The sequence below is a fragment of the Myripristis murdjan genome, chromosome 16, assembly GCF_902150065.1.
Source record: "Myripristis murdjan chromosome 16, fMyrMur1.1, whole genome shotgun sequence".
NCBI lineage: Eukaryota > Metazoa > Chordata > Actinopteri > Holocentriformes > Holocentridae > Myripristis > Myripristis murdjan.
Window position 1 is genome coordinate 12,030,650 of NC_043995.1, and position 26,006 is coordinate 12,056,655.

The 26,006-nt window shown below is 41.4% G+C and overlaps 2 protein-coding genes across 4 annotated transcripts in view; both read right to left on the reverse strand.

Moving 5' to 3' along the window:
• LOC115374152 (low-density lipoprotein receptor class A domain-containing protein 4-like) overlaps positions 1-18,728 on the reverse strand; it is a 194,162-nt gene extending 175,434 nt beyond the window's left edge. The window contains exons 1-2 of one of the 2 annotated variants that reach the window (XM_030072924.1): positions 18,609-18,728; positions 1,579-1,657 (exon numbers count right to left, since the gene is read on the reverse strand). The gene's annotated coding sequence lies outside the window, so the exon portion shown is untranslated. The remainder of the gene's footprint in view (positions 1-1,578; positions 1,658-18,608) is intronic. The other variant, XM_030072923.1, reaches the window with a different exon arrangement.
• A 1,247-nt stretch (positions 18,729-19,975) lies between these two features.
• The window catches only part of cep192 (centrosomal protein 192), a 40,715-nt gene continuing 34,684 nt past the window's right edge, over positions 19,976-26,006 (reverse strand). Inside the window, exons 47-52 of one of the 2 annotated variants that reach the window (XM_030071998.1) lie at positions 25,833-25,928; positions 25,128-25,247; positions 23,930-24,042; positions 23,329-23,455; positions 22,711-22,769; positions 19,976-21,639 (exon numbers count right to left, since the gene is read on the reverse strand). In XM_030071998.1, the coding sequence (XP_029927858.1) occupies positions 21,507-21,639; positions 22,711-22,769; positions 23,329-23,455; positions 23,930-24,042; positions 25,128-25,247; positions 25,833-25,928 (648 nt within the window). In that variant the 3' untranslated portion in view covers positions 19,976-21,506. The remainder of the gene's footprint in view (positions 21,640-22,710; positions 22,770-23,328; positions 23,456-23,929; positions 24,043-25,127; positions 25,248-25,832; positions 25,929-26,006) is intronic. The other variant, XM_030071999.1, reaches the window with a different exon arrangement.

Sequence of the window (26,006 nt, forward strand, 5' to 3'; positions counted from 1 at the left end):
TGAACACAACGGTTATAATTGCCCCTGGTCAGAGCTGCACATGATAGAGCAGCGGCAAAAATGCCATAGAGCGACCCAAACTCTGCTCTGAAATGGATTGGAAATGCTTGGACATATGTGGACTGGGCTGGACTTAGCTGTTAAAGCTTTGGACTGGATCGTGGTTTTATCAATAATGTGGTCTCTCACATGGTAGAGTAAAAGGAATTGATGCTGCACTCATTTCTCATTTCATATCTATGAAATTCAGTTTTGCAAGACTTAGGCTATAAACAATAAATGTGTATTGGTGATGGGCAATATATCAATATTACGTCAACACTGTGATGAGAGTAGAAGTCATCTGGGATTGTGTGTACTGTAATTTTCTGAACTTAGACTGATCTAGCTGTTCTATTATTTGCCTCTACATGCTTGGTCATCATAAGCACATTACCAATGATTGTTTATAAAAAAAAAAAAAAAAAACCTCATGCACATATGTTATGAAAGCACCAACGATCATCCCTGCAATATCAATATCAAGGTATTAAGTCAAGATAGCAGGATATTTGATTTTGTCCAAATCGCCAAGACCTAAATACAGTACATGTGATGCCTCACCTTTAAACTTACAAACCACATTGGATGATGTGGTATTTATTTCTGTTTTGTGATACTCAACTGATCTCCACAGGTAGTGAGTACAGGGAGAGTCTTGCTCAAGGACACTTCAGCAGGATGGATGCTCGCTATCATGGTGGTTTGACGCTGGCATTCCAGTTGAGGGTTAAAAATTGTAATATCTCGAATAATTTCTATGTCATTCTATTTCCAGGTCAACCTTAGATTAGATTTTGTGCAGAAAAAAATCTGCAAGTGATATCACAGTTTAGCTACCCAGCTCCTACATTATTCTCCTTTAAGCATAATGTGAGTGAGAGTGAGTCTGATGTTCAAGACTAAAATGACTGGCAGGCCATGGACAGGAGAGAGAGCCAAACAAATAAACAGATGGTCATGCAAACAGGTAGATACATCTGAATCAACACACAGGCAAGTAAGAAAGAGTTAGACATATAGACAGGGTGGCAGACAGAGAGGTGAAACAGGCTGACATCCATCCAAACACACATAGAGACAGATGGACATGCAGACAGGTAGACGGACAGTGTTAGAGGCAGGAGGACAGACAGACAGACAGAGCAAGGCGACTGCCAGATAAGCAGACTGCAGGTCTTGCGATCTGTTCACGTCAGTCTCAGTGTGAGACAGGAAGACTGCCACCTCCCTACCCTGCAGTGCCACTGCTACTGACGTACACACCACTAATTAAGCTCTCACTCTCTCTGACTTTGTCTCATAATGTCTCTCTCGCTTTAAGTCTCTTTCAATTTAATGTGTTGTTATTTTCATTAATAAACCATATTGCCAAAGCATTCAAATGAATCTCTCTCTATGTATTCAATTCTGTTCAGTCTGCTTTGCTGTAATGAATGCTAGATGAATACCTCTGGCAAAGCATCTAAATAAACCTGAACAAAAACAATAAGAACAATTGTCTAGTACAAAATAATAGCTAAACCTTCATTTCCCTACCTTCTCACTTCTTGCCCCTCTCTCTCCAAATTCTGTCTCTCCAGCCTCCACCCTTTCTGTCACTGTCCTTCTTTCCTTCCTGTAACACAAATGTTTTCACACCCGTCTTTAATGAACATCCACATGTTTAAGTTATATTTCATCATGTAAACACATCTTCTCCCTACTGCCTCGTTCTTTCTTCCTCTCCCAGACATAAAACAAACTGCTTCGGGCCTGCATGGGTAAACACAGCTTTACATATTGCACACACTCCAGGATTAACAAGTCAACAGTCAGGCCTAATCTGGAGGCATGCAGCCATGATTTACTATAGAGGGACTGTCAGAGAGAGAGAGGGAGGGACAGATAAAGGGAGTATGTGATGTTGAAATGAGAAACAGAAAATGAAGGAAAAAGAACGACAGCTGCTAGGTTTCTGTTTAAATGTTGAGTGAATTTTGAGATAAATGTCACAAAAAACACAAGGCAGGTGATGCAGTCCACCTCTATGTATATCAGAGACAAATATGTCACCTTGTTTTGACTTGATGCTGCAGTGCTCACCTTCGGGGGGTGCAGTGCATTTTTAAGAACGCAAGAATACAGTGGAGAAATTTATTATCGCACCGAGTTTCAACACAATCCAAAAAACGGTGTATGAAATACCAAGTCTTACTGATGCTTACTTTCTGTGGAACAGAAAGTAATCCACATGGAGGAGGTATGTGAATTAGCAGCATTTTCATCTGCTGGAAAGCATTCCTGAAGCTAAGCTCCGTCAAAAATAACGCATGAGCAAGATTAATGGAAAGAGTGGTTAAAGGTCCACTATGCAAAACTGCTGAGTTTGATTTTATGTGAGGACTCATCTGAAACAACAGAATAAGCATGTCATGTATAAAAGTTGGTCCAACCATTCAACCATCAAATCACGTGCTCACTCCATGTTTTTTGTCAGTTTAGGTAGTCTTTGCTTCATTTGCCCTTTGGTAAATTTGCCTTGTGTATTTTTAAAGAATTGATTAGTGCAAAGCAACATGGTTGAAAGGTTCTTTGGTGACATGTAATGTTGGCAATTTCATGAATTTCAGATCATCCAAAACCACTTCTAAACTGATGAGACTGAACCATTTGTTGGGTCAATAGTGGCATGCATCATTATTTGTTCAGCTAATCATTATTTGTTGCCTTATTCAGCAAGAAACCTTTCTGCATTCAATGAACACAGAAAGTTTTCTTTGCGATATTGAGGAAATTTGTCATTTCCTATTTGCTTTTCTAATTTGATATACCATAATTTACATAATAATACTTGAAAGGAAGCCAGCTTTAGAGACGAGAGAGAGAGAAAAAAAGAAGATAAGAGAGACAAAGAAAGAACCTAAAAACAATGCAAGCAAAAGAGTCAGATGGCAGGTGTGTGAGTGAGAGGAAGGGATATTTCCAGTGGGTAGTATGTGCAGACAGACAGAAACGTACACACACACACACACACACACACACACACACACACACACACACACACACACACACACACACACACACACACACACACACACACACACACACACACACACACACACACACACACACACACAGTTCCACGCGACAGATCGGCTTTTATAGTCCATGGGATTTTATAGTGCACACATCGCTGAAGAGCACACACACCCCTGGTGGCACTAAGCTCATTTCAGCCTCACTGACAGATTTATGGCATTTCCATCACCTCATGCGTGTGTGTGTGTGTGTGTGTGTGTCTGTGTGTGTGAGTTTGTTTCCGACTTGCCGCCCCAGAAAAGACTGTCACAGTTGGCCAGATGCCAACTTCAGAATAGTCGGCAAGACAAGACCGCAGTGCTCTGCACAAACTGATTGCAACACACACACACACACACACACACACACACACACACACACACACACACACACACACACACACACACACACAATGCAGAGGTGATAAGCTTCTTGCTTGGGAATAAAAAGTTTCCACGGCGTTCTTGCAACTTTGTGTCATAATTTTCAGATCCAGGCTACTACACAGTGAGCCACTACTAGAGGCACAAATCCCCAGAGAGCTCTGCGTGCGGACTTTAAGGGCTGTACATGAAGGCAGCACAACAAATTACCTATGCATAATTGATAAGGATACAGAGGTTATTATGACTGGTTGGGTTATTATGATAAAATGTATACTGGTATTACATTTATTTCCCCAAATATGCAGTAAAACTAAATCCACACTAACAACCCAGCTATATTTCAGCACTTTGAAGTCAGCAAACAGACAGACACGTGTAACCTTTCCAGGTCAGTGCACATCTCGCAATCTTCTCTCTATAAGGTCAGAGAAGTACAACTTTAAGGACTTAAAGGAGACGACTGCTGCCTGATAAAGCAAAAGAACAATTCAGCCAGCAACACAAAAGCCGGCATGGAAATGTGAATCTCATCCAAATCCGCTCTAATGACTTCAGAGTGCTGCTCGCCAACACCACCACCCACCTGCCACCACCAAGTTTAGGATGTAAACACACCCAGGTTCTTTGATACAGCAAGAGAGAACGGGACGACATGAAAAGAAGGAGACAGACAGGGAGCAGAAGAAAGGCAGTGAGTTAGTGCTCTCCCTTGGTATTCACAAAGACTCAAAGCAATTAAAGCTGTGAATTCAGCGCCAGGGAAACTTCCTTGAAGGTTTTGCCAGTGACTCTCAGGCTCTCCCTCCTTCACAACAACACACACTACCAACACTAGTCCTAACCAACCCACACTTACACCATTAGCTCTGATTAACACATTCTAACCTGCACTAACCCACACATTAAAAGGACACTCCACTGGCTAAATCAGCACACACACATGCCTACAGATATGAAAGTGTCAACACACACACACAGGACTACCAAAAAAACGAAGCAATGTTGGCACGGGACTTCATTTATCATCACAGCCCGTCATAATAAGCACGTCTCGACTTCAATTAGCACACCTAGATCTAACAGGTCGACAATCAATCACTCAGCAAAACACACAGACTTTGATCGTTGCCATGGCAATTGACGGCAAAATGAGTGTTCAAAAAATTTGATTCCCCTTTTAAACAGCGAACAATGTGCGTTTTCTCTTGATGCGAACAGATCCACCATGTCTCTGTCATAGCTCATCCACACTTGCCTCACAAAAGCTGGATGCTGGACTCCATTCTCTGTATAGCGGCGTGCACCTGGACAACAGATCCAGCCCCAGACGCAAAACCCCCAGGATGTGTGTCGCTCTCAGAGACAGGAGACATTTGCTGCTCCACAATATCAGTCTGCGTGCCAGTGTGTGTAACTGATGGGAATGGGGACGGTTGATATAAGCTACTGTTGTCATATTGTCTGCTCTCGCCAGAACATGATGCACACTGTGAAACGGAAGAAAGCACTTCAGGGTGAGAAACACAGTTCAACAGAACTGGACAGTTCCAGATAATTTATGTGGGACCGCTGGAGACTCCTGCTCCAGAGACCTCTCACTGACCATCCCTTTTAGATTCTGCCATAGCCCAACAAACTCTCATCTGTAGTGACTACCTTCCAGGATAGGCCAGTACCCTTTGTACCAGAAAAGCTGGATGTTGCCAGTGCCATTACACATTCCACCATAACAGTTACCCTCTGTGTGCCATGAAGCACGGGGTCCAGTCTGGCACTGGAAATTCCTCATATACAAGTGGCCGAGTTACTCCCCTCGTCATAGCAAAGTTTCGAATACCACTGAATAAATGCTGCCGAAGCTTAGAAGCCCAAAAAAAGGTATTTGGGACAGCCCTAATGCTTGCACACACACACACACACACACACACACACACACACACACACACACACACACACACACACACACACACACACACACACAGGTCACAGCAGAACTGTAAATGTCCTGTAGAGAGTGTTCTCTCACCCTGGGTGAACTGGCAGCAGTGCAGTAAACTAACCTTTTCAGCAATCGTCCACACAGTGGACTCCAAAACTCCCCAACCACTTTCACCGTTTTATCTGCCAAATATGATTTTTAGAATAGAAAAGAACCTGTAGATGGTGCATGATTACCTGCCAAAGTGGCTAGTAGATCAGACAAACTTCACTGCAACAGCCAAAATTTACCAGCATTTGGCTGGCTGTTATTTTCAAGCCTCCCACTAACAAAACACACACACATACACACGCACGCACACATGCACGCCACAGTCAACACAGCCAGAGCCAGAGACATCAACTGCCAGGCAGTGAGTGGCAGCAGACAAATTCTAATGATTTGAAGTGAAATAAAATGCAGCAGTAGACTCAAGGACACGTCTGTTGGCATCTGAACCATTCAGCCTCATATGACAAGATAACAGTGGATGGTATGAGAGGAAAAGTATGAAATAATGCTCACCTGTATCACTGCAAATACAGAGCAGTGCAGGGTAAATCCCAACCTTTTCTGTTAAATTCACTGCAATACAAATGACATCCTATATCACTGCAAATAGACACACCAGGCACTGTATCTCTTTTAATATAACTGGTTTTAAATTACTAGTCCTGGTTTAAAATGCGGTGTCTCTAGCATACAATCTGCTAATCTGCATCAGCAGTAACAACTTTAAAAGTGAAAGTGTCATCAAGGTGAATTCAGGACCTTTGTAGAGCTAGCTCAAAAGAAATTTGACCAGTTTCACCAGTGGAATGAATGCAGGAAGGAGGACGGGGCGTCAGAGCAAAGCTCTGCATGACTAGACTAAATTTTCCCTTGAGAAACGGTGCACTAAGAGAGCATAACATTTTAAGACCTCTAAAAATGAATTAATGATTTAACTTTGTCACTAGCCATTTCTGAGGAACAGATACATGGTCAGAAAGTAACAAAGTTGCCAAGTTGGCAACAGTTGCAGTTTTCGCTCAAACAAGCACAGTGGGAAGTCCCGCCTACACATCCAATGAGACATCTGCTGCCATTTCTTGCGCGTAGCAAATTACTGAGTACTGAAATTGGCGCACCCTCTGCTGTTCCAAACAACACACTGCACCAAAAGTAAGTATTCAAAGTGGCATTTTATTACTGAAGTGTGTTTTTCAGGTCCTCGTTTTTTTACTTTGGCCTCAGAAAAGGTTTCGGTGGCCACCAAACATTTCCCTATGCAGGAACGCCTGACTAGGCCTGTGCAGACTGCCAAAGAAAAGTGTACAGGCAACTAGATGTTGCCTTTTCGGGCATCACAATGCACCACAGTGACTACCACCCATACCCATACTAAATCTGGTGTCCTGTAAACACAGAAAAACATCTCACTTTCTCTTTAGCACCGCTGTTGACACCCTGTTAGCTGCAGATTACAACAAGTCTACAGGCCTAACTACATGTTGGACTGTTTAATATGTAACTTTTCTTTTACAGCATCCATTATGAAAAGACAAGAAAAATCTTTTTAACAACGCCTTGCATCCACAGCTCATACCCTATCTAAGGCAGGGTGTCTTAAACTTTTTCAGTCCAAGAGCCAAATTTAATCATCTGAGTCTCGCCCTGGGACCCAGGCTCATTAAAATGCACTGGTAAACTTGTCATGTCACCAGAATAAGGTCATGTCTCAGCTCACACTTTAAGAAACCACTGTGTGAGACCTTATGAAAAACCAGCCTGAAAGAAAGTCTCTTCCTTATAAAATTTGCTCTTAGTTCAGCAGAGTTCATTCCCCCTTCTGATTTTTTAAGTTGAAGCCTATGGCCTGCACGGCCCAGTCATAGTCCGCATCAATAATGCAGGGCCCACAGTCTGCTAACATCTCAGCCTTTAGCAAGAGGTCTGCTGAACAAGCCTCTGAAACAAAGGCAGGCTGAAGATATCTCAGACTAGCACCATGCGAACAAGAACACTAACAGCCGGGTTATTTCAAGCACACACACACTGCAGTCACACAGCAGACACTGAAGCGTCAACACACTCAAACACAGACGGATTATGGATGAATACACGCAAATGCATGCACAGATTGCAAACACTGCACAGCTGTATTGTTCCCGGCTATACACGGCTCCTTACAATCAAACAGGCAGACACACACAGACGAATGAATAAGAGTGCCGTGTATGAGCACAATACATGCATGCATACACACACACAATGTTGCAGAGAGCCAGGAGTGTAGCTTGGTGTGGTGCAGAGGGTCTCAAAGTTTTGATGACTGACGGCTAATTTAGGGAGCCAACATGGTATTGAAGGTCGCCCAAGAAAAAATGGAACACAAAACCATTCCAAAACAAATCTTTTGATTAACACCCTATTCGAGACTAAGCATCATGCCAACTGTGAATCATGTGAGAAATGTATGAGGGAAAAAATGTTTTAATTACATGTCCACAACTTATGCTTTGAAAGTGGTTTGCAGCCAGTAATGTAAAATAAACACAATTTGTAGTCAATGAGGCTAAAACAGATTTGTGAAAACTGACTGCTGGCCAGTTCAGCCTCTTTGAAACTGTTCAAGTTTAGTTGTGATATCCTTGCCTGCGTACATTTTATGATTGGTATCATAATGGCATTTTATGTTAACCTCCTTGCGCATTGCATTCACCTGCTTGCAGATGAGGCAGATCAATTTATCCCACCTGTGAGTTGTGACAAACTAAGTGTTCAAGCTCCATGTCTCCTAAAACTTTCTTGCGCTATTGCCCCAGCTCCTCCATCTTGCTAACCAGCAAACATACAATCTGTTTTGCGAGTAGGCATCTCACAATTGTAGTTGCAATCTGTGTGATGTAGGTTAGTTAAAAACATGCATTTCATCATGTCACGTTATTGTGGGCCACCAGAAACATTTCAGAGGGCTGTCATTGGCCTGCGGGCCACACTTTGACAATGCCTGTTGTAGCGTCTGTAAAATCTCTGAGACTCATCTTAGCCTTTGAAGCTGGTCCACTGTAACCACCCACAAAGCAGAGCAGCTCTTTCATAAGCCTATGTCCAACACACAAACACATACACAGAGAGAGAGAGAGAGCGTGAATGAAAACCCCAGTGTACATTTCATCAAACCACTGGGAGACACTACAGTGGTCAGGTAAAAATGTTTCATCTCCAACCATTCAGGATTTAAAGATACCACCAGCTCATTTTCTTCACTGATCAAGATCCCATCGTTGAGACCACACTAAACCGAGTTTTTAATGTGATGCATAGTCTCTAATGTTATGAAACCTTGCACATAAAGTCAATTTATGGAGAGAAGTTTCCTGATGAGAACTTCCAGCTAAAGCACACAGACATGAGTACCCCGTCCATGGCCAGCGCACGTCCCGACACTAATGAGTCCCACTTCTTCATCTGCACAGATAAAACTGACTGGCTGAACAGGCAGCATGTGGTGTTTGGCAGTGCTGTGGAGGGCACTGATGTTGTCAAGGCAATAGAGAAGAAAGGTACAAAGAATGGCACTTGCAAAGCCAAAGTTATCATTGCCGATTGTGGTGAACTTAAATAGATGCCCTTTTCACTCTCAACATTAATAGCTCCTTAAACACTCAATAACTGTCTTGTCATTTCTAACCTTTACCATCCAGACTTATATTAATCCTTAGTTTTATCTGCATATCAATCTGTGATATACCCAGGGCAGTTTTGTTAACAAAATATGAAAATAGCAATACAAATAAAAATAAAAAGGACCATGTAAATCTTTAATTCAATTAAACAGAAAAAAACAAAACAAAACATAAGTGGAGTTACAAGGTTTCCAGGGTAACAAGATCAATTTAAAATGCATGTCTCTCTGGTCTTTTCTCCCATGCAGGGATTGTGCTGAATTATTAAACCGCGACTTAGGCTTTGTGGTTAAATGAAGCTATGCAAACAAGGACGAACTGTATTAAAAGCACTCCGGCAGTAAGTGAATGCACTGTTTGACTAAACTGTTTACATGTCCGCTGTGAAACTTACTTAAAGACTAAAACAATATCAAATTGATGTCTCTAATACATTTGTAGTTTCTCGTGCTTCTTGACTACTTATCAACGAGGTAATCAAATGCTCCAAATCAGTGGGAGAATCACTGAGCCATCAGCCAAACACTGGTCAGTTTCCCTTCTCTAAACTGTGGACCGTGTGAAGTCGGGCAAAAAGTACCAATGGAGGCAAAATGAGAAGAGGGGAAACAGTCCTAATGCAAAAAGACAAAAGCTGATTCAAGCTAACAGTCGCACAGACAGAAAGGCAACACTAAACATGTCGTCCTACACAAATGATGTAGTCCTTGCTTGGACTAATCAGCACCAAACATGTCACCTTGTTTTGACCTGTAATTGAAGCACCCGCTTTAGTCAGTGTAATTTGTGATGAGATGAGGTAATGATGAGATGTATCATTTACCCAGCTTGTCAAAATCTAACCAATGGTATCTGAGATGTCGTCCGATATGTGGAGAGAAAACAATATTGCGCCCCCTTTGGCCAATTAATACTATTCTGAAAGGCCCAGAAACACAATGATAGGATACATTCACTGAGATTTTGTCAAAATCCAACGTTACATGTGAAATATGAATGAATGGCTCTCCATTATTTTCTCATGAGGAAAAAAAACTGCAACTGCATCCTCCTGATTGCACATGTAATGTGTAGCCATACTGACTGCAGATATACATTTTTAGACATTTGCTGTGAGATGGTGTATTATTGAGATATGCAAACTAGCACTGGATAATGGTGCACAGTGCCTGTGCAGCTAGTAGTATCCTAAATGACCTGATAGGAGCACAATAATTTAAGGCACATTTAAGGCAGTTTTTTTTGTGTGAGACTTCAATGAGTTTTGACTGGCTGACTGTCATACACTGACATGGCACAGGATGCATTTGGTTCTGATAAATCACATAATGCTTTTTAACACAAGGTAGACCTACACAATCATCATGAAATGTGATATGCATGATGTACAGTTAGCTCCCAGGGTTCCTACAGTTTAAGGCGAGTTAGTTTTGAGACTTCTTAAGACTTGCCACTCGGAGTGAAATTTAAGATCAATTTCAGAATAACCATAACTTAAAACAAGAAAAAAAAATCCATTACTAAGGTAGAGCAGAACTGGGAAATAATTGTCATTTTTTTGGCGGCCTGACTTGACAGTTTTGTCACATTATCACTGAATGTGAGATTAAACTGCCTTTATTCTCATTGTGCAGGATTTGGAAAACTTATTGCACAAAATATACCAGTCCTCATACACATGGCCCAGTGCCGGTTTAGCCATGCCGCAAAATCTTGGTTATATAGCCAATTTTCTTTGAATCGGCACTTTCCCATGTCATCCAGGGTACAGTGACAGCTAGCTAGTGACAGTGGATCTGCTGCTCTGAGCATCTGGGCCACAAAAAAAATATGAGCGTTGTCTTGGTTCCATTATCCTGATCTGTGTGATGTTAATGCATGAGGCATTCAGAAAATTATTTTCAAAATAGATGTTACCAATTATTTTGAGATGGCAATGCCATGTCTTAGCATTTTTGAGACTTTTGAAGGTTTGATTTAAGACATTTTAATACCAATTAAGGCCATATTTTTAGATGAATGAATTCAATGCATGTTAAGACTTTTTAAAGCTCCGCGGGAACCCTGACTCCAAAGAAATGGGGGTGCTATAATTAAAGGTCAAAATTTTAAGCTTGGAAAAGCCATAACTCCTACATCAAAAGACTGACTGGCATGAGTCTTGGGGCACATATCAAGCTATCTCTACACCACAAATTTTCCTCAAGAATGATCAAAGTATGACAGTTGGTTCTTTTTTTGGCTAATTAACAATTTATGAAAACTGATATATTCCAAGGCTTTTTCAAATAATTACCAATCAACAACAAATTTGGCACACAGCTTCAGGGGATCTGTCTGCGCAAATGATCAATAAACTGGCTCAATTGGATCAAAACAAAAGGTCATCCCTGACCAATAATCATGATAGGGTGTGGCCTTGCACAAAACTGACAATAACAATCAATGTCTGTCTATTCCTATACTGAGTGCCATACTTTTTTTTTTTTTTTAAAGATTTGTTCCTATGTCACAGTCTCTGTCGTCAAGTTCACTTATTCAATTGGGCTGGAACACCAGCATCAAAACTTCTTATGCTGCAATATTCATCTTTGCTGCCGTTAACTGTTGAAGCAGTTCTCCTCTCTTTACTTTTCAAGGCTCCATTTTCATACATCATTGCTTGAAGGTCTTGTGTTAAAAAAAAAAAAAATCTGGTTGAGTAGTTAAGATAAAGGCTAGCAGTGAAAATGGCTGATGAATTGTGGGATTTACTCAGTGACTGTGACATGGAGCTGACATAATTAACTTCCTACCCCGATTGCAATGTTGGAAATATAGAAATAGTGTTATATCATTTATATTATATGTTAGCATGACTGAAAGCCAAGGATAACGGTATGTAAGGCAGCATTTCAAAGAGAGAAAAAAGGCCTCCCCAGTTAACAAAATCAGATCAGAACAGTGCAATAAATAGCAAATAATTGGCACAAGTCAGGGGAACAGGAAATATTCAATGAAGATGTGCAGGATAGTTGTCTCAAACAAGCTGAAATCCTTAAAACCCGAACCACAAAATCTCAGAGGGGATCAAAGTGTTTTGTGAATGACTGAGATTAACCATCACACAGGATAACTTACCTCAATCATCCAAATTTCTTCAGGGTAGCTTAGAGGAATACACCAACTTTTTGGCAAATAAGCCCTTTGATCAACTCACCGTAGTGTGCCAACCGGGGTAAAATAAATAAATATATAAATAAATAATCCCCAAATTACATCTTTTCTCAGAGGGTTTCTTGTAACACTTTGATCTTAAATTTGACTAGGACGACAACTTTGGGCTTAATTATTTAAAGAACTCTCTGAAATGATTGGCTCTGGCCAGGCTGCAAAGACAGAAGTTGTGTTAAATATGCCTTCGTTTTAACATAACCTGGAAAACAGACTCAAAAAACAAAGATTGTTGGCCAAAAGTGCAAATCTTGTTAGATCTAGTGTGATGCAGCACTTTGCATACGCTGGCATGGATCCCACATGTGGGTTATGGAACTTTTATTCATAATAGGTTGCCAAATTACCGTGCACACACACATTAATACATACAAAGCTACACACACACACACACACACACACACACACACGCAAAGACAAGGACAGACACTCTGGTGCAGGTTGGCACTCGTCTTTACCCGTCTCGCGCCTTCGCTCCACCAAACACAATACTGTCACATGTTGCCGTGTCACATGGGCTCAGAGACAGACAAGGCTGTATTATCAACAACTGGCTGGAGCTCAGGCCCTCTGTGTGTGTGTGTGTGTGTGTCTGCTTGGGTTGAAGCTCAATGCTCAGACTGGTGTGTGTGTGTGTGTGTGTGTGTGTGTCTGTGTGTGTGTGTCTGCTTGGGTTGAAGCTCAATGCTCAGACCGGTGTGTGTGTGTGTGTGTGTGTGTGTGTGTGTGTGTGTGTGTGTGTGAGAGAGAGAGAGAGAGAGGGAGAGAGAGAGAGAGAGAGAGTTCAGGTTAAGGCTGAGCCATCAGCAGCAGACAAGCCCTGTCACGTTGTCCTCCTCTGTCTAACACACACTCAGCCTCTCGCCTCGGGAGGTGAGAAGCTGCTAATTGGCAGAGGGCGAGACATACACACACACACACACACACACACACACACACACACAAACACACACACACTGACTGACGGTCAGTTACAGTCACATACACACTACGAAGAACAAAGAGACAGACAGAAATACAAACAGACAGATGGACACACACACACACACACACACAGGCTCATGTGTGGCAGTGTACAGTGAGCTGGGTGATCCAGACAGCAGACTTGGTAGACTGGAACACATTACTGCAGCTAATAATACACACAGCCTGGCTGCTGACTTTCTCCTGAACTTTCCCACTTATTTATTATTTCATGACTTTTTCTAGGTTTTATTCATGTATATATTAATGTACTCTACCTTCCCAGTTTAGCCTGCGCACAGCGCCGACCTTAAAAAAGTGTGTGTTCTCTTGTTTAAATAAAGGTTGAATTAAATGAGACACTGCAGTGCCTGCATTACCGGGCCATCTGTTCTAGAAATACATTATTTTAAAAGGTATAGATAAGCACAGACAGCACTAAAGCAGACTGAGTAGACTCGCATTATGATATAGCACTAACAGAGACACATTGGATAAGTGTAGTAATACTGTAACTACAGTAGTGATGCAGCACCCACCGTTCTCAGGTGCACTCAGCTTATTAAACCATATGACAAAACTAACAAATAGCAAAACAATGCAAACTGCAAGCTGTACTAATGGATGCAAGTATTAGCCCTGTTAGGTATTTGGGGAGAATACAGTATCTAGCTTGAATGTCTCCTGTGAACAGTTTAAGAAGCAACATACTGGTAACTCAGCCGGAGCGCAGCCACCGTCCTGGGGCAGCGAGCAGGACGTGACAGGAAAACGATCTCTTTACAGCAGCTATACTAATAAACTAACGCAGCAGCAGGACGAGGAGGCAGCTTTTCTCCCACAGGCAGAATGGGGGACAGCCACCCACTGCTGGTGGAAGAAAAACACTGTAAAAAGTGTCAGAGGCTGATATAATCTTTCAGCACACGGGCGTTAAAATAGGTTAAACAGTCTGATGCATCACAACTGTAATGATGTAACTGACTAGGCTTTTAGTTGACTATTTATAGTGTTCAGTGGGATCTAATAAAAAAATTATATATCTATAATAAAATATTATAGATCAGTGCTTAAAAATGAAAAAGGATTAAAATATTCACTGCATTTGGAAAAGCTGGCCATCCAATACACAGCCAAACAGAGAAGGAAAAAAAGACTGCAAAAATATTACGCCTAGAGCACCTGGATGTTAAGGCTGTGCTGTCCTCCTGATGTTGAATTGTTTATGTGATTTAAGAAACCTCTTGTTTTTTTTTTTTATTTTAATTTTAGATGTGATAAAACTTCTTCAATATGTTTTGTTTGCAGTTCTATACATCTGTTCAAGTGTTCAGCCTAAATCTTTTTCAATCATAGTTTTTTCTTGGTTCATATTTTGTTCAAATGGTGAGAACAGCGAATCATAGACTGTATGAATCATTACACCCCTAAGCGAGGCTGTGGGAGAATGTCAGCGTCGATTAGAGTTATAGTCCATTTACCTTTTTCTACATATACTTGACATGTCCCATACATCAGAACATCATCCGATCCCCTCGGGAATGAGGGTATTTCAGATAGCTTAATGTGTTTCCAAACACTTTTGTGGTACAAGCTGCCTTCAGACCACATAATAAATATGTAGGATGGGTATTAAAATTAGAGTTTTCCACAAACACTATGGGATAGACTTGCGACTAGCAATTTTTTCATTATCAATTAATTTGTCAATTATTTTCTCAATTTATTGATTGGAAATTTTCTTCTTAAAAAATTACTCAAACGATTAACTGATTATCATGAGCTTCTTTTCGACAGTTGGATGGAACAATTACCATGGCTGCACTGCACCACTGTGCATTGTTTGGGACTCGCGAAAGATTACTTTCTTCTTTCATTTGTGATGCTGCTCAAATTCAAACTAGGAGGTGGCCAAGTAAAAATGTAACAGCAACAGCAGTGACGCAGCTAGACAGTGACAGAATCCTGTGTATGTATTGTGTTATTGTTGTTTTTCAACATGGAAGATCTGAGCCATTTGTAGACTAGTATAATCATGGGTATGTTATTTTAGAATATGGACCTTTGGCTGCTGTTAAAGAGGATGTTAACTCTGAGCAAAATCATTAATGAGGAGGCTTATCCCAATGTGGACATAAATGTGAAAATTATCAGTGACACCATTTAGTCATCATATTAGAACTTGTTTGCCAACTCGTACTGAGGTGAAAGGTCATCAGAACCCTTACCCTCCGTGGTTAGAACCACTCAGAAGGTCCTGTCAAAAAGAGGCTATGAAGGTGACAACAAAATTTTCTATGAAAACATGTTTTTGAGGTGACAGGTCTTCATGTGACTGATAGTGTGCAAAGCAGAACATGATCACAAAGAATCAAAGAAACTGGTGGAAACTTTGGTCTAAATGCTATTCTCACTCACTGGATGAATGAGTATAGCATCCAATCAAAGAGCCTGAAATAGTCTTTTGGACCAATGAGAAGTCTCTGAATTCACACACTGCTCTATAAACACACTCAACTCAGACATACTGAAACAAAGATAAAAAAAGAAACATTAAGGCCTCACGTTTCCTGTGATGCATTTAGTACTTCAGGAAACTTTCAAGTCTATGGAAGTTGGTTTTCATACCAAACCAAGATGAATGGCATAATTTTGATGGTAGGAAAACGAGCCTTGATATTTCTATGCTGACTGTGTGCAGACACCACCAGCATGAATGCATAGGAGACTGCAACAAACTTGCATCACACCAGTGTTATCCTAAAATTCTTCAGTTTATCTCAATTCTTAAATAGTATGATAACCTGACAAAGACATTCATGGTAACATTTAAATGTCTACATACGTTACATGTATGCACATCATCCACTGACAGCCTTTTCTGAAAACTTTTATTCAACCTGTCTAAACCATGTATGCCAAAACAGCCCATCTCACGACTACTACAGAAGCCCAAAGGAGGCAAAAAGGTAGAGGGAAAGGCATGAAACCAGCTTGTCAAAAATAGGACACTACCTACACCAGCTTCCTACACTATTCTACTGCCACAGCCAAGGGCTCTGACACAAGTATCCAAACTCCACACTGACGGGATTTCTGACAGAACAGTGTGAAAAATAAGAGTAAGAGAGAGTGTGTGACTGAGACAAAGGCAGAAAAAGATGCAAAAGAAAATAAGTTGGAGGAAAATGGCCTGAGAGAGATGGTGTGTGTGTGTGTGTGTGTGTGTGTGTGTGTGTGTGTGTGTGTGGGGGGGGCACATAGACAGACAAACAGAGAGAAAGAGGGGAGGCTAGGGAGATGGCTGAGAAAGAGAGCTGAAAAACAATGATGGTGCTTCAGAGCTTGGATGGCTCTCCCTCTCCCTACTGTCTCCCATTGGAGCCCTCAGTACAAGCAGAGGCCGGGTACAGCCAGGGAGGGGGCTGACGCAACAACCAGTCAGCCACAAGCAGCCAGCCAACCAGTCAGGGATAAGAAACACACTTGACATGTTCACCAGTCCCAATGCAATTGAACTGGATAAAATCAAATACAACAGAGTGCAGCAGAATACGAAACTTTTCCACACAAACTTGGACATTGAATTCAAAGAATTTCAAGGTGCAGAGGGTAAAATTCAAGAATTCTTTAATAATAATAATTAAAGAGGTAGACATCCTGGAGGCCTCCCTCACTTTTTCCTCATAATTTTGTCAATGCTTTAATCAATAAATCATGTTGAAATCATTTTCAGACTGCTGCTATATCAAAGCAAATATTCACCAGAGTTTTCCTCAGGATGTGAAGTGCTGAAGTGCTGATGGAGAGAGCTGGGGCATACAGATAAATTCAGTAAAGTTTTAAGGCCTTACATTTTCTCAAATCCACAAACTTGCAATGATTTTCAAGGCCCTTAAGCAGAGCTGTGCCTTCCAAACAGCTCGGAACAGACCTCAGCACTTAAACTAATGTACTTACTCAGTGGGGTGGGATACAGACTGATGCCTTGCCACTGTGCAAGTCAACTACAGTGTCAGAAATTACAGTAGGAAATTATGGCGTCAGTAATTACTGGCTTTGACTCAACAATTGATTTTGCATAAAGCTACTGGTGTTTTTTTATGTTGGCATTACCTTTGCAAGTCAATTCACAAAAGAAAGTGCTTTAGCCAAAAACTACAGCCCGGCTGGTCAGGTGCCTAATAAACCTATTCTTTTGATTGATACACACAGTAGCTCACTTCACATGCAATTTTGATATAACAATGTGTAGGCTGGCTCATGGAGCTATGGTGAGTCAAGTTTGATGATGATAATGTTGATTGTACTAATGATGGTGATGATGATGTGTCCTACTTGTTGTTGGACATGTCTACACAAGATGCCCGACTAGTCCTCTGCTGGAAACCTACTGTAAAAGACAGTGAACATATAGCCAGGTTTCCCAAAACAAGGGGGTGCAGAGATTCTTGAAGGGGGGTTCATATGCTTCCAAGCAAATTAAGGAATAGTTGAATTTCCCTGTAACTTCACTCATTAGAAGTTAGCATGGTGAGGGAGTGTTTAAGGATGAATATGGTGATTATAGGTTGCTCAGTGGTTTATATCACCCCACCCTACAGCGTAGACAGTTATGTAATTCTGTACCAAATCATATCAAATAAAACAGCAGATACCTTCTCTAAAGGGTTACTGGAAACAGCTTGACAAATAGGGGTCCACTGATCTAATGTGCATTTATTTGTGGGTCCTTGGCAAGAAAAAGTTTGGTAACCCCTGGCTTAAAAAAAAAAAAAAAAAATATGAGTGACAGGTCTGGGTATCAGATTGCCCAACTAGCTTCCAAGCTAGCCTGCTCATCAAATCACACAGGGCAAATCAGTTAGCTATCAAAACCAGCCTGATAAAAATTGACCTGCATCTCTCTCTCTGTCCGAGGACACAACTGTTATAATAAACAGGCGTCAGATGCCTTGATGGAGGGCTGTGTTAACCTACAGGGACACAGACGTAACGGGCTAGTGTTTTGGCCCCGGTGGATGGATGGGAGCCAGGCTAGCCTGCTTGCTGCTAAGTTAGCCGGGTTAGCTTAGCTGTGCTGTCTGGCGCAGCTCGGAAAGCGGCTCCAACTCCAAACAGTAACTTTCACCGTCTGGCCCAAAGTCAGACCTCACACCGGACAGCCTGGCTAGCGTTTAGCCACACCAGCTAGCATAACCAGAAAATCCCTTCAGCCGGCTATGTCCAGAGCATTTGTGCATTAGAAAAGTACACCAGTGCATGAATATTACTAAGCAAATGTTGCCGTCTTCCTACCTGTAAATGCAGTCGCTAACGAGCTAAGTCGCCGTGTCTGCTTGTTTAAAGTCTGTGCTGTTGTGTTGCTAGACGTCAAGTCCAACTGCACTACAGTGGTTTCCAGTCTGGGCAGCAAAATAAAGCCGAGCACCCCAACTGAAACGTACGCTCTCCTGACAGGGTGCTCATCCTGAAGCTTTGGCGACACCTACAGGACACTTTCGGTAAAACAGCCTGCAAATCTCTAATAATATGATACTTGATTGTTCCCCATAGGTCACAGTTCAAGTTCAATTTCAGGTCAGCTTTATTGTCCCAAATGGGCAACTGGTCCTGCAGCAAGCATAATTTTCTAGTGTTGAGAGGTATGATTTGGTTGTGTCTACTGCTGTTCCTGTGCAATGTCTAGATAACCTGCTGCTGTAATGCAATAATTTCCCACTTTGGGATCAATGAAGTACATCTATCTATCTATCTATCTATCTATTAAGCACTTCAGCAGCTTGGTCCCCTCTTCTCTTGCCTCCTTCCACAGGGATGTCAGAGCAAAGTCAGCTGGGGAACAGTAGCAGAGGATAAGGACTCAATGCCTTGCTCAAGGGGTGTTTAGGGGTGCTTGTCAACATGAGGGTTTGAAGGCAGCCCTCTGGCTATTGGACAGTCCTCACACACTATGGCACCCTGCTGTGCCCCACTACAATCTGTGTTCCATGTTTTGAGGCTCACTATGGCTTGTAATGGCAGAGTGACAAGATTATTATATTCTCTTCATCTTTTCTGTTGATATCTGGTGTATAGTGAGTGATAGAGACAAAGAGATTACATTACATCTATATGCAGTATATCCTTGGTGGTTTTAATGAGGAAGTGTCTTTGTTTCCTCTATGGTCTTTAAGCTCAGCAGTGAGAGAAGCACCAGGGGGCTTGGTGGTGCTTTGGTCCTGTTCCTTGGTGCCCAGACATGACCACAGGCTTATCAGGTTCATAATTAGGCCACCATATGTTATCTGGGCTCTGCCACTACTCCGTCTGCGGGGCTGAAGTCCACATTAGATAAATCTGTCGATAGATATTTTCCCTCTAATATCCCTAATGCCTGTTGGTCAGTGTATGGTGATTTGTGGATGCACAATTTGTATACCCTCCTACATTTACATACTTCAAACTGTTGCATACAAACAAGTGGGCACAAAGGGAGTAACATCCTTGATGTTACCCCTTTGCTACCACCTCCCCATTTAAACTTTTTAAATGCATTCCTCTTAATAACTACATTTTTGGAGGTGAAAAAAAATCAACTGTTTTATTCATAAGTCATCTACTATTACTAACTGCACCTCTTAAAGCAGTGCTATTACAAAATATTAAAAATGACAAAAGCAAAGTTATTTATCACAAAACTTTATTTAAAATGTGCATATCTGACAATATATTACAGAATAAACAATTTAAACCATGTGCAAATTCTAGAAAAGATGTGTCAAGAATTTTAAGGGTGTGTTGAGAGCAAACTATGATAACATATGGCCTTCATACTTGCGATGCAAATTAGAAAATATGCTCCACACTAGTGTTTTTAAAATTCCACAAAACATTGTCAGAATGTGTCGCATTTATAGGCTTAATTACACATTCCTGATAATGTTTATTTACATTTTCCTTATCCACTTCCTGCTCCCCACCCGATAATGGATGTGAATCCAATACTCCAGAGCAATTCTGGCCATTCACCCTGGAGCCAGAAGAGGAAATGGAGATCTAATTCTCTCTGACTGGAACAGTGATTAACGCCATTTTGCCATGGTAACCACACCAAGCTGGCCTGGCGAGCTGCCGAACAAAAACCCCACCAGGGGAAACTCTTTTAGCATGTAATAACAATAATTAACCATCCTAATGTTGCTGGGAGCTGTCCTGATCGTGACTCAATTAAGTGCATCTGGACTGCTTGGTGCAAGTCTTGGAGGTTGCCAGCAAGTCAACACATGGCACTGACAAAGGCTGCCATGCAGGTAGGCACTGTGTGCCAGGTAGCCATTGCCATAGTAACAATGCCAGCACAGAAAATGGACAAGAAACTGTGGCACAATGGAGACAGACCAAGATTTGTAGATGAAAATAAAACTGACTCAGAGGGGGCAAAATTATATCTACTGCATTGCTTAAGTCTCTTGTAGTCTTGTTAAGATCACTAGTTCATTACAGCAATTCTAGTTTGGGGCAAAAATTCAAGCATCAGAAGAGGCCCAGATCCATTTCCAGATATTCTATCACATAACAAGGCAAAAAGGTAAGTGTGGCTTTTCCAAATAACCAAAATCCCTGCAGCCATATTACCAAACAAGAGACAAAGGCATTCCTGTGAAACTAAATCAAAGTAATCCCCAACGTAGTCCAACTGGTGCTACGACTGCTGTCTCACAGGGGCCATGGCAACAACAATGCTGCCTTGTGACATGACTCAGGGCTAAGGCAAATGCCAGATCCAGAGTCAAGTGACAAAAATCATTAGCTTTCTGAAATGCAAGAGCTGTGCAGACTAATTGTGAGCCCGTCAGACCAAATCATTCAGCTTCAGGCACAAACAGGCAAAATCATTTTTCACGGGCCAATTGAGGACACCTGTGCCTTAGCCAGGTTGGATGGAGAGATGTGGACAGAACAGGGCTGGGCTGGCACTACAGAGTCTCAGTCAGTCCCAGGTACTCCGTTTTAGTCTACACTGTTTGAATGTCTCTTAAGTAAGACGAGGAGGAAGGTTTAAGTCCAGACTTCCTTTCTTCATGAGGCCCATAGCAGTATTTTCTGTTTTGCTCTGTCACTCATCCATCCTACGATGAATAGTGCAGGGGAGGGTAACCACTCAAAGCCAGCCAGCCAGCAGGAAGAGCTGTAGTAGGATGGTGGATGGATAATTCAAGGCAAGGCCTCACCGGTCAGCTGAATAACGAGACTTCCACTTGTTTCTGATTGGATGAGCAGCAAGCCAGCGTGTGTGCCTGCTGTGGTTGGCTTGAACTGGACGGGTAGCTTCAGATAGTGCTGTGATCTATGGGGTATGGAGGAAGACTGACAGTCAATGGACACCTAATCATAGCAATTTGAGATCAAAGGGTACAAATGTATGCGCACATGTGTGCATGCATTTACACATGGAAATATACTGTAATCAAGCACTTAGTGCTGCATTATGACATCCGAAGATATGAAATTAATGTATTTGCCACATAAGACTGCGCTTACAAAAATAATTAAACATTTAAACATTCAAATGTTTACCCAAGTTCACAAATAACAGTTTGTAACATAATGTATCTATAATAAGAGGCACAGCATGGGTACATTATGCTCAGTGTGGATGCTGTGGAGATGAGAGCGCATAGTACGAGTCACAACATGCCAGGGTCACAACATGGCCACCACAAATCCACACACGGCAGAGCTCACAACACACCTAGGGCTGGGTCTGGTTCAGGCAGTAGCAACACATGGGAATATTCCAGACAGGAATGCCATCATAACATGAGGGCAGTTTATTTTAGTGTGGGAAATTAAAAGGCAATAGTAAGCTTTCAATTTAGATGTATCTTGTTTTTTTTTTTCTTCTCTGTGAACACTGCACGTCCCTTCTGAACACAGTCCCAAATCAAAGCACAGCACAGCACAGCTGATACCTGTGGCTGCCAGGCAGCCCTTCCCAAAGGCCTAAGTTAAGCAGAGCACGATTACTCCCCAGGCCATGGATGTGTATGTATGAACATCATCCTTAGGTCCCAGCATCTCCCAGGACCCTTTACAGTGGGCTTTTGCAATAGGAAAAGTGATGTTACACAGAGTGTTATATCTAAAAATAGTCACTAAACAATACTGATTGATCACAGCTGCTTAGCTATTTGTATTCTTTAGATTTCTCTAAACCATGTAGACTCCAAATAAACCTCTGATAGCATTTTAAAACATCAGTAACCAAGGTAGTAACCAGTGAGACGCACAAACTAACAATGTAACAGAATTAAGTACCAATTCACAAAACTATTGGTAATTAAGTTGTCACAAGCTAATGGGAAAGTTCAAAGTGAATAAAAAAAGAACTGTGATGGAAAAGGACCAGTTGACTCACCTTAAGGAATATTTGGAATGCTTGATGTGGAAGGGATCCCTAGGGTTTACAAATTTCAGCTGCAAGTCAATTAGAGAAGCCAAACATCAAAACCATGCAAAGCATTATGTAGGTTTTTAGGGGTTATTGTGGCATTTATCATTCAGTAAAAATCAAACAAAGTCAGTCATGCAGTTGCCTTCAGCAGGGTAAAATTATAGACATGATACTGTGAGCTACTATCTACTGTGACTGGGATACATTGGATCAATCTCAAAAACTTGTCTTTGAAATCTTGTTCATGTCTCTGGCTCTTTTTAATGCACTGATACTCAACAAAAGAGATTAAGAGGTCTTATACCCCTACACAACCATCTCTAAAATGATACTTGAAGTGTATTTTTTGATTGATGGTTAAGGTTAGAAGGTAACAACTGAGGAACGACTGATGAAACTAAGCCACCATCTTTGATAGAGCTCCTTACTTAACTCTGACAATTCATCCTTTCTGGAATGGAAGTTCTGGCATGTACTGGAACCAAGGACTGCTCCATTTATGTCTCTGCTGCACCAAGCCATAAAAAGCCACAGAGAATTTTTTCTCCTTCTATGGCTTCATGTGAATAAGGCATTCCTCACCTCATGCATGTCGGCAGAGTTGTTGCGTACGCTGACCTTCAGAGTGCTGGACTCACCCACCCGTGTGGCTGGGAAGGTGTACAGATCCTGGGGGGAATACACACCTTTTCGCACAGCCTCCTCTTGGCTGAGAATTACAAATGATGCCATAAGCACAGGGAGCATTTTGCTTCAAAATGAGATATCCACCATTTGAAAGATGAGACACCTACTCTTAAAAAATATCAACCTACATGAAAGCAAGTCATTATGGTGAAATTACTGGAGGTGTTAAACGATTTGCATGAAAAATGGTGACATTTTTGAGAATCAAATCGTGACAAGCCTTGAAATACTAAGGAACCAGATGCTGGAAAAATTTCTCCTTTATAAGATTAGCTAATCAATATGTGGCAGCTTTTACAACCACCCCTTCCTTTATTATCTGTGTGACTGACAAATTGAGCATCCTTCTGCAAAAAATGGCATTTTCCCAAGATATTCTTAAGTTGTCCTTCATTCAACAGATATTGTGACGCCTCCTCTGCTGACTGCTAAGTTTTACCATCAAAATATACAGGCAGGTACCACAGGCATATGGTTTCAGCTAAGCAGGCCGTACCCTGTTTTGACTGCTGCAACTTCAGCTCTCTTCCTGGGCTTGACTGTGGCCTCTGTCTTCACCAGAGAGCAGTCTCCTTCCTGTGGTGCTTCTACTGGCCCGCATTTCACTCCCTTTAGACACACAGAGACAAAAACTTTAGGGTCACTATGCCTGCCATTTTCATACCACTTGGACTGAACTTGGAATGAAATTCTGAGAAATGGGTGAAATTTTACATTACACTGACAACTAAATACATTTCAACATCTATCAAATACATGTCATACACAAGAGATTTAATGTGGTTGGTATTAAGACACAAAGCTACAAAAACATAATATGCAGACATTTCCAACAACAACAACAACAACAAAAAAATCATCACAAGACATTACCAACTCTATATCAAAATGTCATGTTATCACCCAGATCAAAGTGCTGTCATGGAATACCAGTTTACACTGTGCTAAAACTGTTGGCACTCCAGTTAAAACACAGGAGTGTGTCAAAAACATGACAACAATGACAAAATTACTACAACCATAACCACTTAACCTGCTGAGGTGGTGGAGCCATCTATCTGACATCCCACTTGCTGTGCATGCTCTTAAGTTAACTGAGTCTGTCATAACACTTCACATTAAAGTAGCACACACATGAAGCCTGCAGGCCCATCTCAGCAGGGTGGCTCCCCTTACCATCCCTACACTCCACTTCAGTCATTTCTTAAATCTTCCATGAACACTACAAAGTTACAGTAGAGGCAATATTAAATGTGCAGTTTCAATCAATATCAAAGGTGATCACACACAATGCTTAAAGGGAACAACTGTATTCAGATCATATTTTCCTTAAAGATTTATATGGGCTTTGGTTGTGATAATTTCTGAGATTATTAGTTTTTGAATTTCCTGTAACACCTACCTTAACTGCTTTACAATACTTAAAACCCATAAGAAAATGAGGAACAATTAAAAGCAGCTTGCAGCCAGTAGGAAACATAATGTTACAGAAATTTTTTTGTGATACACTTCATGAAAAATCCTGAAAGGGAGAAAATCATGCATACTGAAACAGAATACCCAGATAAACCCGCCAGCAAAAGCTGCATAAGTGCACAGTTGTATGTGTGCACATATGCACACAATTGCCATACTTAAATACAAGTACAATTAAATCCTACAAAATCTCACAAACCCAATATATCAGTCCTTACCATGCCACAGAGTTGGAAGCGAATTCTGGTCTTCTGCTGGGGCTCAGATACAGGGTGGCACTCCAAATCCCAGAACTGGGCATAGTCCCCTCGGTCTCTGGGCAAGAAGGTAATAGGCACCTGGGAGAACAAGAAAAATATTTGAGTGTCACTGTCAATCAAGTCAGTGGAGCAATAGTGGTGCAACAGCATTTCAGCAGTCCGATACTGTAACAGAGTAGTATGTCTTTAAAAAGAAGATTTCTGCCTTTATTTATTGTCTTGCATTGACAATACAATAAACAGCCCAAAAATGTATCATCAAAAGCTCTCTGTCATATATTGACTGACAAACAGGAGCAATGCTGTGTAGCAATTCACATGATATAGCTATACTTGCATACTGATTTTTATTGGCTTTCATACAAGTACCTCTACCCATGGCAATGCGGTAAATGTACCAATGTGTGTGTACTATGCAGTATGAAGCATCTCTCTTGGTAATTTAACTTTAGGATTTCTAAGCTAACCGTGCAAATATTTAGAGAACTTCATCATAATTTTCATTGCCTAGTTTTTGTTTAAACTTGCACACAACACTCCTTGGTAATTGTTATGGCAAACAGTTAAGACCCGGCACTTATTGGAGGTTTTACAGTGCGTATCTCTTCACTCTTTTCATAGTTACTTCCCCTAAATAAATCTATCAAGTTTGTTTTGATATACCTGCATCTTCTCCCTGGCTCCCAGAGTGCCAGAGACTCTGGAGCATCTGAAGGCAGTGTAGGTGGCCCGGTACACATCACCTGTGTTGTCAACCCCCTGAGGAGAGAGAGGGCGGACCACAGCGTGTCATGAAACACTACAAAACATGAACCATGGCTGCTATCACACACTGGC